We start from the raw sequence: 14,285 nt of genomic DNA, 5'->3' as shown, positions 1-14,285 counted from the left end.
ACTTGGAGCCCACACACTGCTTACTATTCATGGGCTTCATTGTCACTCTTACATGCTGCCCCCTAATTGGCCATCATATGCCATGCATCACTTCCTGTTTCTTCTGTGGAGCATGCCCAAGCACAGATTGATTCATCTTAATTAGTGTCCATCCACCTCTCACGCTGTGATTGAGGTACTATTTCTTCTTCCCCTCCCACTCCTCCTTGTGTGTGGTGCTTCTTCCCTCTCCCACCTACCCCTTTTCTGTGTAGATAATGCACTTGTCTTTTCCAAAGACGGCTTACATAATACTTCTTGTGTCTAATTAAAATATGTACATTAGTAGAAAAAAAAGTTTATCGGTTGTAATGCAGTTAATGGGAAGAACTGGCTTTTTTAGACCATTCACGCTATGAGGTTTCGGAACGTAATGAGCCGATACGACACTTATAGAAACAGTTTCAACAGAAGGACTGTTGGGGTTTACACTTGCTAAAATAACAAAAAAGCCACTACCTTTTATTTTCTTTATCTCTGTAAAATATGGAATCAATCTGTCACTGTTTCTTCTTTTCTCTCTCCGCCCCAGCCCGTTTCTTCTTTCAGTCAATATTTCTTCTTTCCCCCACCAACTCTCATCCCTGTTTCTTCTTTGACATCCCACCCACCCTATCTGTGTTTCTTCTTCCCCTCCCACCAGACACCCTTCCCTCTTTTTCTCACCCCCCTTAACCGACAGAAGTAAAAAAAATAATCTCTGTGACGTGGTCAGGGCTGGCTGCTTTTAAGCGCCTTTTTACCTCCTGTTCTCCACCCACTCCCTTTCTCTAGCCCCACTCTCCCATTCTCCAGTATCACCTGTCCTTCTGATCTCCACCCTCACCCCCCTCCTGTTCTCCACCTCCGCCCACCATCCTATTCTGTACCCCCCTACCCAATTCGTAAAGTCAATAGCTCGCCCATAGGCCAGACTTATTGGCTTTGCCAGTGCTTGTTTTGTGGAGAAGTTAGAGTATGCGTTTAGATGCTTGCAGTGTTCATATACAAAATACTGACAGGAGAAAACATGGAGCCTAATTTAGAGTTTGGCGGACAGGTTACTCAGTCGCAGAGGTGACATATCATGCCCATTTTATTACAAGTGCCACAGGAAATAATGCACTTGTAATAAGGCAAACAGAATATTTGTTTGTGATTAGGTAACCCATCCGCCAAACTGTACATCAAGCCGAGGGTTATCAAATCTCGATTTCAACACTAGTGCCACATCTTTCCCTCAATGTTGTTGTTTTTCTTTTTTTTTTTTTTAAATGGTCGAGTGTTTCTGTCCTCACCTTTAGACTCCTATTTTAATGATGTACACCTCCATATTATACTTGTTTTGGGCTGCACCCACTCATTGTCTTACTCACTCTCTTATCTCCAGTTGTCCCCTCATTCACTCAAGACAATATACCCTGAGATGGATACAGAGAGTCAAAGCCACCACATACATTAATGGAAGCCCCATGTCACGCATAATCGCCACACAGATACACCAAAGTTATACCACAGACAGACACACACACACACAACCACGTCATTTTCCACCGTGGTTAGACCATGTTTTGTACACATAGGCCCCAAACACCCTCCTCATACACATTACACACAATCACTAAATACTGTACTCTGTCTCACACCCACACACAAATGCTACACAGGCGCCACCTTCATACAAACACAAAAAACATTTTTCATAACACATACACTAGTCGTGCATCGCACGAGACACACACAGGCCAAACATACATGAATGCACTGATCCACACAGAGACCGTATGCCTTAGCCAACAAATATTATACTTTGTCTCACACCAACAACTAATTGCTACACAGGCACTACATTCATACACACACACACACGCACACAAAAGGCATTCGTCATAACACACCCCACACAAGAAACGCACAGGCCAAACATACACACATGCACTGATCCACACAGAGACCTTATAACTTGCCCACTTATCATACCGTCCACACACACAAACACAACACTGGCACTATACACACATGCACACAGTCACACACAGAAATACACACAGATGAAGATACTCCATAGAGAGGATGACCTCCTGTTACCACCTCCGCTCGTTCGTAGCTTAAAAGGGTCAGGAAGATGGCAATGCTTCACATGTCTGTCGCTCAGGAGAGCAGGCCGAATTTCCCAGAACTGGCTTGAGTTACTTTGCCAGTGTAAAGGTTATCCTTGGCTAAGGTAGAAACAGGGGAGCCGGGTTGATTTACGGCGTCCTTTCATTACTTTGTAAAGATGTAAAAGAGACCACTCTTCTGGTGGCAGCTTCTAAATGCATTTGGTTTAAAGCAGCTTATGATGAATGAAAGAGAAAATCAAGGGCTACATGAAATAAAGGCCATCCATCATTTTATATTAGCCGGGAGAAATACGGAATTAGAAAGCCGATGGCCTTAGTTGCAGCGAGGTCCCTTAAACATTCGCCATACCCTTTCATACACATTGACCCTTGCAGAATAAATATTGTCACCGGCACATTCCCCGCTTCACCGCGGGGAGGGCAGCCTGGAGATTTATCCCCACAGGTCACAAAAGGTATTGGCATGCCTCTTGTTGAGTGCTTTCCTGTTTCAAGGAAGGGGCGAGCTATAATGCTAGCCACATAATGATGGTAATACTCATAAATTCGAGCCATCTTGGATAGATAGCCTGCAGCCGTGCCCGCAAGACGCGTCCCTGCACTGAGTGGTTTCCATAGGACAACCTTTAAAAAAAAAAATATATATATATATATACTGTGAACGTATACGCTCCCATGGTATACTGGATTGATATGCAGCATCTTAAATTACAAGTTCAGGAGCCAGTGGTGGGAGAAATACTGTAAGATAGCTCAGTGGAATAATGCCTCCATTTTAGAGCACTGTGTTTAACTTGCAGGTCACAGGTTTGCATCCTCTTCGGTCCTTTTAGCTTTACGTCTTTCTGAGGGTGGTAAAATAAATTCTACTGAGTTGGGTAAAAATTACTACTGCTTACCAGCGCCTTGAGGCTAGTCAAATCGTGAAGGGCTCTATATGAGTGCGCTGATTATTATTGTTAATGCAGTTTCAGTTGTTGATCAAGAAAGATGTTTCATTATGCTCGCTGTACAAAATGACAGATTCGTTGTTAAAAGATTGACATGACATAACTGTGGAGGCATTTCTTTGTGGGTGGGTGATCTTGTGATAAAGAGTGTCAAGCGCTTGATAATTCTAGAGAACATTTAACTACTCACACTCAGTCTCCATTACAAAATGGGCTTATTTTGCAGGTTACTTGTCCAGTTAAAGACATCTTTTTATTTAAGGGATAAGTACTGTCTGGAAACACCGCAAGCCCTTTCTCACTGTTGATTAGGCACCAATAATATGGCATATATGTAGGGGTGGCCTCAGAAATAAATGTACTTTGTTGCAGGGATTTTATGTCCTGCACACACCCAGGTTCAGCTTCTCCATTGCTGCAACCTAGTAAACCTCTTCCTTTCATGGGGTTTGTAAACAAGAAGTGGCATTGGAGAGAATGTTGGACTGTGTTAGGTGTGAGCCCCTACCATAAACAGAAGGGGTCGAAAGCAAAAGCAGGAAGTGAAAGCCACACACGGTGTGCACTCCTGGCAAAGGGGAGGATACTCTAGACATAAAAATTAACAACCTGCTCATCAGTGCTCGAGGGCAACAAGGGACTAAATGCAAATAAATTACCACTATCCTTTCGAAGAAAATGCCAATATAGTACCTCTAAAATGCCTGGATGACGCTTTCACAGATGTTGTCGTCCATCCAGTAGGGAATGCTGACACACGATATTGGCTCCCATCACACGGTCTTCCGGTGAGGAGTCAATATCACAGGATGGCAGGGAAGTTAAGCTGAAAACCACGGCCGACGTCCATTAAGGGGTGTGAAAATCCAAGCATTGGCACCAGCCTCAGCAAGCTTTTTTCTTTTTGTTTGGGAGGACAGCGCTTGGGGGCGGGGTGGGGTTCAAAAGTGCCTCATAGGTACTTCTCGGCACAAGGCCTTGCCCTCTTCAAGGCACAGCCCCTTCCTCACACGGTGTGATTGTTATTCAAGTTGGCAGGTATGTAGACGTAGTTTATCATGTTTCTCGAATTTTGTGTTAGATTACAGTTGAATGGTGGAACCTTTATGAACAGACAAAGGAGTGGGGTTTGTGAGCTTTCTTTCCCTTACTGTCTTGAAGCCTCCCATACACACAGGCATCCACAGCATGCACTACAGAAGATTGGGGAATAACACTTGAATATAATCTGATGTCAAAACCAACAGCAGCCATCCACCAAACTTTTGGTACCTTCAGAAGTACCGCTGTGATGTTAAGGTACAGAGCTCACCACTGGGCTGGCGGTGATCAGTAAATATGGCGGTCCTCTGTCCATGAAGGTGGTGGACATAATGTTCTCCACCACCTTGATGGACCGAGTAAAGGCCACCAACCTATAAAACAGGCTCTTACTCTCAAAGCTTCCAGTTTTATGGAAAGTGCTGTGGGCTGGGCAGCAAAATTAAAAGTCTGAAAACATTTTGATACCTGTGCATTGCACCATTCTAAAACTCCAAATACATGCACCAGCGCAGCACCAATTGGCTCGGGACCAGTTACCTGGTCTTTCAGAACAACAGCATCAGCCTTTACCTTCTCCCCCAGCTGCAGGCCTCTTCAGAGGTGCTGTATGTCAATGTTCTAAAGAGCAAAACCACAGCCCCCAATTCCAAAATGCATAATTTGTACTTTAAAATTGTCTTTCCTCTGAAAAGGAAAAAAAAACCTTTAGCTATTGTATTAGTCACATTCGCTTGGAAATCCCTCCAGCCATTTGTCAGGAGAAATGTAAACAAAATGAAAACAGGAGAAGCCTCTCTGGTAAGGAAGGTCTCGGAGGTGCTCTGGCCCCAGGCAAGCAGAGGGAAGAAGGCTGGGAGAGGGCTCTTAAAAAGAACAGCTCTTGGTTACATCAGGAAGCGAGCTCTCAACACTCGGGCTGTTCTCATTGTGTGCCTTATCATAATTGACGTGTTTGACGTAATCGGTGATCACGTGGCTGCCCGCGGGTATGCAAAAGGATTAGAGGTCAGCTCTCACACAAGCGAACTAGGAAGGAAACACATTTAGAGGAAGTTTTAAGAAAAACAATGACACCAAGTAAGGCTTTAGTTCTAAAAGCTGCAGCAAAGTAACCACTTCACGTTCTGGCCTCGGTCATTGATTCACTCTCCTTTTTGGCCTCTGTGATTGATTCACTTTCCCTAACACGTTTAGCTCAGCTTGTGTTCTGAGGTATGTCATCAGAATAGAGCAGTTCTCCCTGTTTGGGCTGCATATGCGCCTATCCTGTCAGTTGTGTGCATACTCAGACTAGAGGCATTGAAAAACTTAATGTACAGTACACACATTTCGAAATCAAAACAGATAGTCTGTGTCTCAAAGTTGAAAATGAAAGCATTCCAGTTTTCGTTTAATGAGTAGACACGTTTGACTCTAGAAGCGCAATGAGTAAGCGGCCCAAACTAACATAAAAGTGACCAGTACAGCTTTGGAAAGGGCCTTCTACTGCTCGGTAACACATTTTGTCGCATTTTTAGTAACTTTTGAACCGTTTGAGCTAGAAACAATTTTTGTGTTAAAATCTGCACATTATGCAACAGATGATGGATCGTGTGGCATATGCAGTAAATCTATAACTATGCGAAAATCACTGCAGCTGCACAATCGCATGATTCCACTGGCTCTATTTATGTTGCATGTACAAGGACATCACTTGGTTGGTTTAGGAAACGTAAGTGGATTGCTTCAACTGAGTTTAAACCAGTGTTGCAGATAAATTGGAAGAAATAGAATGATGATAGGTGGAAAGTGCATGAGCTGATTGTAAGTTGTCTTACATCAGCACAGTTCAAGGCTTGTATGACACATCTTCCTCGGGGAGACTTGACAGCGAGGTGTATTTACCCCAAGTCTCTAAGCACAATGAGCAAGCGGCCCAAGCCTGGAAATAGGTGCTCACTTGGGGACTCTACAAAGAACAAAATGATCCTGGACATGCTTGCACTAATGCTGCCAACCCACTGGGAACTGGGAAAAATGTGCCCGTCATCGTCAGCAACTTCAGATGTGACCTCTTAGGTATTGTGTCTAGACTTCAAACAAACACCATGCTGATAAGGCCCAATGATGCAGAGTGGTTGCGTCTTCTCTCATGCAGAGGGGGCGTGGTGTAGCAGCTCTGGCAAGATTGCTTCTTTTGAGTTGAGATACTCGCATATGGTTGGCCCCATTGTGTGATAATGTAGATGACCTAAAAGCAATGATGATGCTGGTCTGAAGTATTCCAGCACTGAAGACCCCTTGCTAAAAAACTAGGAATAAGGACAAACACTGTATCAATCCTAGCACACGTGATGCATGTATCACATATGATTTGGCACACACGTCTATCGGAAAAATTGTATCAAGTTTTACATAGGTTGCCCAGGATTCACAACCACTGCTCTGCCCACTGCACAGTGTTTAGCCGTGTAACTTTTGTGCCATTGTTTGGGCATTTGTACTTGCTGCTGTGGGACACCAGAGTGGCTTGCAGTGGATAAGGACCACCTCCTGTATTGATCCTTAGGAGATGCCAAATAAATCACACATGCCAAGGCCCTTCTACTACTACAGACTGGTCAGTCATATAACCTGGCCTCGCATGGTGACTCCGAAGCTGGGGCTGTGCACAGATAACAGATTTTAGTTGGTGTTTGATACTATCCAAAAGAGCAAAGGATATGCAAGTTTCTACTAATACTGGACCAGACCCCATATATTTCGAGTCCTTAGACATGATTATTGGGTCCCACAGGCTAGTACAGGGTTTTTACATGCTATGAGGCGTTTTACTCTGGTCATTGGTATATCCAGTGGTTACTGGGTTGTATCTGTGGTGGGTACAGTCATTTACCACTGATGTCCTAGTTTTTCAGGCTCCTGATGGGCTTAGATAAGCAAGCTGGTAGGATGAGCAGTCTATGCACATCACAAGGAAGTGGTGGGACTGGAATGCAAATGCAGTTTGACACAGTAATCACACTCAATAAACTTATTGTTCTTTGTTAACTATTCATAATGAAATGAATAGGCCTTTTTACAAGTTGGCATAGTGGAACAGTTAGATTAATCACAAAACAAAATGTAAGAACGTCCCTCCATTACAAATGTTTTGAAAATGCTTGCGATAAAATGCCAGAAGGAAATAAAACTGAAGTTTCTAAACAAGTGCTATCCTTTGTGCAGAGACTGTGAATCCTTGGCAACATCTGTAAATCTTGGTACCGTGTTTTTCTTCCATGTGCGTGCCAGGCCATATGTAATACATGCATCAAGTGTGCTATGAACGTTACGTTATTTGTCCTTATTCCTAGTTTTTCAGCAATGGGTGTTTGAGAACAGGCCAAAAATCTCTTAACCCCAAAAACAAACCACTGAAAAAGTGAAGTGAAATTCTCAAACAGCACAAACAACAAGGATGATGGTTCATATGTGGCAAAATAAACAGGTGCACAAGTGCAAGAGTCCAGTTCACGGGGACTTTGTAGGCTAGATCGCTGGTTGCAGAGACAGTGGATATCATTCAAGAGGATCACTCAGTACTCAATCTGGTTCTACACGTCAGTGTTCCAAAAGGGGGCATTACTGGTTGCAACACTCAAAATAGCCTCTCCATGAATATCTTGTAAACAAATAATCATGGATTTATTTATTTTATGGTTGTGGGTGCACACATGAGACTGGGAGAACTCAGTGAAGCATCTGGTTTCCACCGACAGCTAGGGAAACAACTCCCGTTTTAGGTTGGGCTTTCTAAAAATTGGCATCTTCTGAAATCTTTGTTGTAGATAGTTGTGAAATCAGTGCAACAACCAGAAACTACAGGATACACGGCAAGCATTTCAAACAAAAGGACCACATCCTTACTCGAATTGCTGACTGTGGACTAAGAGGCCCCATGTCTCCTGCAACAATCGCTTTCGGCTGCCCATGTGCTGCAGGACGAGTCCATGCTTTACAAAGATAAGTCTACAGCTTTTGGGTAACATTTCAGCTGACGAAACCATCATCTAATCGTGGAACAGAGTAGAATGAACATATGTTTTAAATACGCTCATATTGTCGTGTGAGCGAAGCAATAGGTTTCCAGAACAACAGACATGGATATGCTTCCTGGAATTCAACTATCCATACGTTTTTACGTCTATTCTTCCTGTTCATGAGAAGTGTAGATGGCATCACGTACAACGCGGCACATTTTTGGATCCATTCGCTCCATTCTTTCTTAAGAAGAGAACTTGTTACTTGGGCCAATCCAAAGAATGCATCACTGCGGCGGTCTGATGGTTTCAAGTTATGCTTGATCTCAGCCTCCTACACACCCTTAATGACAGAAATGTACTTGCAGGTGAGACCTGCTCAGCAGGTTTTCTTTTGCTGCCTTGATAAGGATAGCTGAATTCCATGCAGATGACAATGAAACTCTGCGTAGCTTCCTCTGGGGGTTAAAGGTACTCAAAGAGTCAGTCATCTTTTCCCCTCCTTCGACGCTTGGATGTTTTTGACTGTAAAATATCTTTTAAGTTTCTTAAATGGCAAGATAATTGCGATCACAATAAAAAACTGCATTGTAGTTTGTATATACCCAAATGGATAAGGGATCCCATCCCTTCTCTATGTAGGGTAGCACTGGAACCAGGGAAATAAGCGTCTGCTTGTTCTTAATCAGTTGGCTCTATCTCCGGAGTGAAGATAGGCTTGGCAGGGTAACACAGTGAACCACCGCGAGATACACAGCATCCGCATCGCAGAGCCCCCTCTATCTGTACAAAGCACAGCAGAAATAGTGGACACCTGTTTTAGTGCTGGGGATACTGACCCTGGGCTTCTGCAACCACATAAAACAAAAATGGCTGCTTATACACTGCATTAAGAAAAGTAAGGGTCCCAAGCGTAGACTACTCTACTGGCTTATGCATATCAAGCACTGTATGTTTCCCAGTCACTCTATGCGTGAATAGGGCGGTAATACCAATCATCCTGTTTCGTCCATGCGAGGTCTGATAGATCACTCGCTACCGTACTGTAGCCGCCTCAATAACGCTATTCCGCTCTCATATCTGAAGGGTCTCCTTATTAAGTTTAGTGACCTTATTTACTAGCAGAACCAATGCAGTGCTTAGTAAAGTCCTGGGTGTGGCAAAGATGAGCCTGAGAAAGTTCTACTGAGTGATTTAGAAGAGATTTGCATTGTTGATGTTCTGGGCTAGGGATCACTCCTCTTTCCTTGTAATGTCATTGATTCGTTTATTGGCCATAAATCTGGATAGTTAAATGTTCAATTAACCAACCTACTGTTCTCCTTTTTGATCATCAGGACAGTTGAAGTTTAATTAAACACTTACATAGGCAGGGCTAGGCACACACATCTGCTCAGCACCAGGATCCCCCCGTGGGGGATAGTGCGGTTTGCAAACACACATAACAAATGGCATATCTTCAATTTGTGTTTTCAGGAGATCATACGTTCAAAGATATATATCCATGATGTTAGTAAGAAAGATTGCAAACTACCTAGCAATTTCAAGTCCAAATGTGAGCGGAACAGTACCATCTTGAAATTTCAAGTCCAAATGTGAGTGGAACAGTCCCCATCTTGACAAGAGCCTAATCCACAAGTGTATATCAAACAACCTATTGATCATTGTAATAGCAACTAAAAACAAACCGTCAGGTCCTAGTGGCAATGTGCATATACCTGCATTACCACTGATAAATAACCAAAAAGAAGCCCTGAGTGAAATCAGCTGGGATTGATATAATAATGAACCTTTCTTGATGATTTTTTTACAGAGTTGTAGACTGTATTCATTGCATGAAATACTCTTGTATTGCAAAGCACCCTAAAATTGTGGGTTGAGGTCAGAATCCTCAAGTCTGCTGCCATTTTCCATCCTCAGTCCAAACATTGTCAGCCCAACCTAGCGCTAAATTAAGTAAATTGCTGTGATACAGTATGGCACTCCTGATAGGAGAAAAAACAATATTAGCACCGAATAGCTAGTGTACAATGACTATTTGCACCAATCAGGTGATGATGTTTTGCACCAGTCGGGTGGTCAATATGTATACTTGAGCTAATATCAGCTCAAAATTGCATAAGTGCAATCTATTCAACCAGGCCTTAATATCTACGGTTACTGCGCCCTCTGCTGCAGATGACACCGTCTCCAATAGACAAGAAATGTGTGGAAATGTTTGCTTTTCTTGTTGTGTATAAAGGCATAACCGGGGAAGCAATTTTCCATTGTAATGCTCATTAGATTTAGTTTAGCGTTCTTTTGGATTTACAATAAACATTCAAATTAGTCTATAAGCATCATTAATGCAGCTACAACTCCAGAGTTTTCAGTTGTCTGCAGGATAGGTCAAAAGCTAGAGCTTTCCTGTAAGCACATTCACACCTTGCATTGAAAAACGTACAGCATGTCTACTTCATAACTAAGCTAATAGTATGTTCCGCGATGTCCTATATACTCCACATTGCTTGTGCATGCAACACTAACTTGCATGGTTAAGAGCACATAGTTGTAGTGTGTTTTTTGCTAAAGACTGTTAAATTCAGCTCTTCGTAATATGGCCCGCAAACCTTTCCAATAAATTTGTTAGCACGGTATGGCAGCTGTTGAGCAACACCAATGTATAGGGTTACACGCATCGTCTGAGAAGGAGGGAGCTCAAGATTTAGACTTGCTAAAGAAACTTTGCTCTCTCTTTCTCGCTCTTGCATGCCTGCCTTCCATGTAGTGCTGTATTTCAAATGATCAGAATAGTTAGCGAGCGACCATTTTGCAACGCTCTCTGTTACCGTATGATTCTGGCGGTCACATCAGTCGTCGGAAGCATACATACTAGGCTCTGTGTATTGTTTGCAAATGTATCCCTTCTTTAAATTGCATGTCTTCTAAGTTTCATAATTGCATGCTCTAAAATTATGAATATTTATTTCATCGCCCCCGAGCAAATCCTCGGTTGCTTGCATAGGAAAAAAAAGTCATCAATGCCATTTTCATTTCCCGCCTAAATTCTGTCACCATTGAACATTAACATTTTCTTTTCTTCTAGATTACTTTGTAATGCTAATAATGTCTAATTGTTGTATGCTAAAAACACACAAGATACTCTTATATGACTACATGAAAAGTAGCTGTTTATTTGTTATACAACCTCTATAGAAATTCTGCTTTTGAGACTTAAGTTGAGTAGTGACATATTGGGAAATTAAGGTGTGCGCTATTGCATGTGTTCATAAAAATAGTAAAAAAACTGTAGTGCTGCTCAATCCAAATCTGACTGCTAGGTTTCACTTGACAGCTGAGGATATGTGACTGGACCATGAATCAAAACGGCAGGCATTTATACCCCAGTGCCAGTGAGGACACATTGGGAATAACTTGGCAAAGGTAATATTTTGATTATTTCAAACCCTGCACTTCTAAACTTATACAGTACTTAGAGTTTCAATATCTGTTTTAGGTGGCCCTGCTAGAAAATAAATATATTTATATAGATCGATGTATTTCACATGAACACTTCTGTGTATTATGTACTACATAAACCTTTACATGCTGCTGCAAAGTTCGGTGTATTGTTAACATAAAGTCATAACATCCTCGGTGCTGTTAACTAAATGCCCGGGAAGGCTAAATTGTTGCTGTCAAATACACCGATAATCCAATTTTAAGAATTGAAGGTTTCGGTATATGTGACACTTCAGCTATGCCTCAGAAAGTAAATACTATATTTTGGGCCCTGTAGTTAAAATGCAGATTGTGTATGTCTCTGAAAAAACACATCACTTCTTCTGTAATATGTTTTTCCTTGGGCTGTGTAGCAAGTCCCAAGGATGTTTTGGTTTCTTTGCTTAGAAAGATTGTTACTATAATAGCCATGTATTGTAAGCCACAGTTTACTAACCCACTAATCTTGAGAGAATGGCTGGCGCAGTGGAAAGCTATAAATAAACAATTACACTATGGTAAGAAAGGATGACTCGTTAAAGGTGATTAGCCATACAGGGAAGAATCAAAAAACGTAACTATGTGGTTACGTTAATGATTACATTTATCAATGATTAATAGAACAAAGATATGTTTATTATCTGACCCGTTGAAAATGTAACAAACGTTGGTGCACAAGGTGGTGTAACTTAAATGGTTGTAATGTAAGTGTGTCTATCATAACCTTTGAAAAAACAGGTACAGATTTCTGTAGCCATCCAAAACAAAGACCTGTGTCCTGATATACATCTCTGTGATGCATGCACACCTATACATTAGTTGACCTATGGCGAAAACACACTTAACTGCTGTACGGAAGGAGGGAATATTTTAGCTATGGTGAAAATCAGCCGTCGGCGTTGACAAGCGGAGGACTAGGAATGCACACTCCTCCCAACCATTCATGTTAAGAGTAATGCATGTCTCTGCGGGTTCTAAGGTATATGTAGAGTCACAAGGCCGCCATGGTTGTTTTTCCCATAAACACTCTGCATAGTAAGCGTTTGAACGCAAACAAAACTACAACTACCAGAATGCAGCCTGCTGATGACAAGACAGGGTGAAGGGGTTGCCCCTGGTGTGGTGCCATTTGATACAGTGGCACAGCGGTTAACAATATAAAACATCAGGAGAGGGAAGAAATTCAGTTCTTGATGGAGAAAAAATGAAAATGCTCTGAAATACAACAATTTAGATGAATTTTCTCCTTTAAAAATACTAAGTACTGTTCTTGGATAAATATCTCAGCCAAGTGCAATGCAGCGAGACTGATGGATCGGCATGAATCGCAGGCGGCCTGTTGTACAGTACAACATGTTCTTGCTCCTTCCACATCAGTTCACTGGGTGGCTCCATGGTTCCGATCAGAACTTCTACCTTTAACTCCACGTCTGAAATCTGTGAAAGAGAGTGCGCAGACATCTAATGCTACTCTCAACGCTCCATAAAAGAAGGACATATTTACAATATAGTGATGCAGTGCTGCGCTGCAAGCCATCTTGCTGTGCCGAGCTGTGTCATTAGGAAAGTGCAGGGATGCATCGTATTTACAACAGTATGACACATCCCTGTGCTTTTCTGGCACACAATAGGCTGCCTAGCGCCAACGCAGGCACCCTTACACCATGATGCAAGGGTGCCTGCTTGCAGGGATGATTGATTTTTTTTTCAGGACGGGACGACCTTTCTGCACAAAAACAATCATTGATGGCGTTTCCCTCCTTCTATATATGCTGCATAATGCAGCACACATGGAAAGAGAAAAAAATTAGGAGAAATAAAGGTATTTCTCCTTGTTGCACCAATTTTACTCCTCCCCTGGGCGTTGGAATCTGACGCATTACCAGGTTTACAAAACCTTGTAAATCTGGGAATGTGACAGCTTACATGCGTGTTGTGTGGGAACACCCACAGCAAAACCCAGGGAATGCCTCTTCGACGCAGAGTAATGCATGAAAGGGGCCCGTATTTACAAGGCCATGAAAAACCTCGCAGAGTGGCATTGCATGGCCTTGTAAATATGGCTCAGCATACTGCGTCAACGTAGCATCAAAAAAGTGGCGTTCTGGTGGTCAAGGGGCTTGTAAATATGCCCCAGAATTTCTTATCTTCTGTAACACACAGAATATTTGGAAAACTGTTTACCATTTGTCTCTGAACTTCTGAGAGAAAGTGTGTCCAGGTGTTCTGTGCGGCTGTGGAGAACAGTACTACTCACATATAATAACTTATTATAAGCAAGTAGTGTTAAAATGTTAATATTAAATGTTTGCTCATGTCACAACTTGCTTTCAATAAGAAAACAAAGGCCAGACAGTTTGTTCCCATTTATATGCTTATTATTTGCTCTCTCACGCTAAGAAACTATGAGGACTCAATACACAACCGACCCCATAGTAAGTAAGTAATGTACACTCCTACATTTGGGGCACATGACTTTTAATGGATTCACAAACAATCCCAGACGTTCTCCAATAAATCTTAGAGATTACAGAATTTCAAGCTCTTTGAAATTCATAAAAATTGAGATTGTATATTGTCTAACAGATTGAAATTTCACTTGTGTAAATGTTGCACTTTCACGTCTATTTTTTTTCTTTTTAAATCCAAGTGGTGAAACACCATACTTT

At 42.1% G+C, this 14,285-nt stretch overlaps 1 protein-coding gene across 7 annotated transcripts in view; it reads left to right on the top strand.

Annotated features, from left to right (window-relative positions):
• The window catches only part of NFIB (nuclear factor I B), a 630,357-nt gene that overhangs the window by 576,087 nt on the left and 39,985 nt on the right, over positions 1-14,285 (top strand). For 5 of the 7 annotated variants that reach the window (XM_085633719.1, XM_085633700.1, XM_085633728.1 and 2 more), the window contains one exon: positions 11,471-11,559. The exons of the other annotated variants lie outside the window; for them this stretch is intronic. In XM_085633719.1, the coding sequence (XP_085489845.1) occupies positions 11,471-11,559 (89 nt within the window). The remainder of the gene's footprint in view (positions 1-11,470; positions 11,560-14,285) is intronic. 7 annotated transcript variants of the gene reach the window in all.

This window comes from Triturus cristatus, chromosome 2_1, assembly GCF_964204655.1.
Source record: "Triturus cristatus chromosome 2_1, aTriCri1.1, whole genome shotgun sequence".
NCBI classification, from domain to species: domain Eukaryota; kingdom Metazoa; phylum Chordata; class Amphibia; order Caudata; family Salamandridae; genus Triturus; species Triturus cristatus.
Note: the sequence above shows the minus strand (reverse complement) of the source record. Positions and strands in the feature narration are given on the sequence as shown.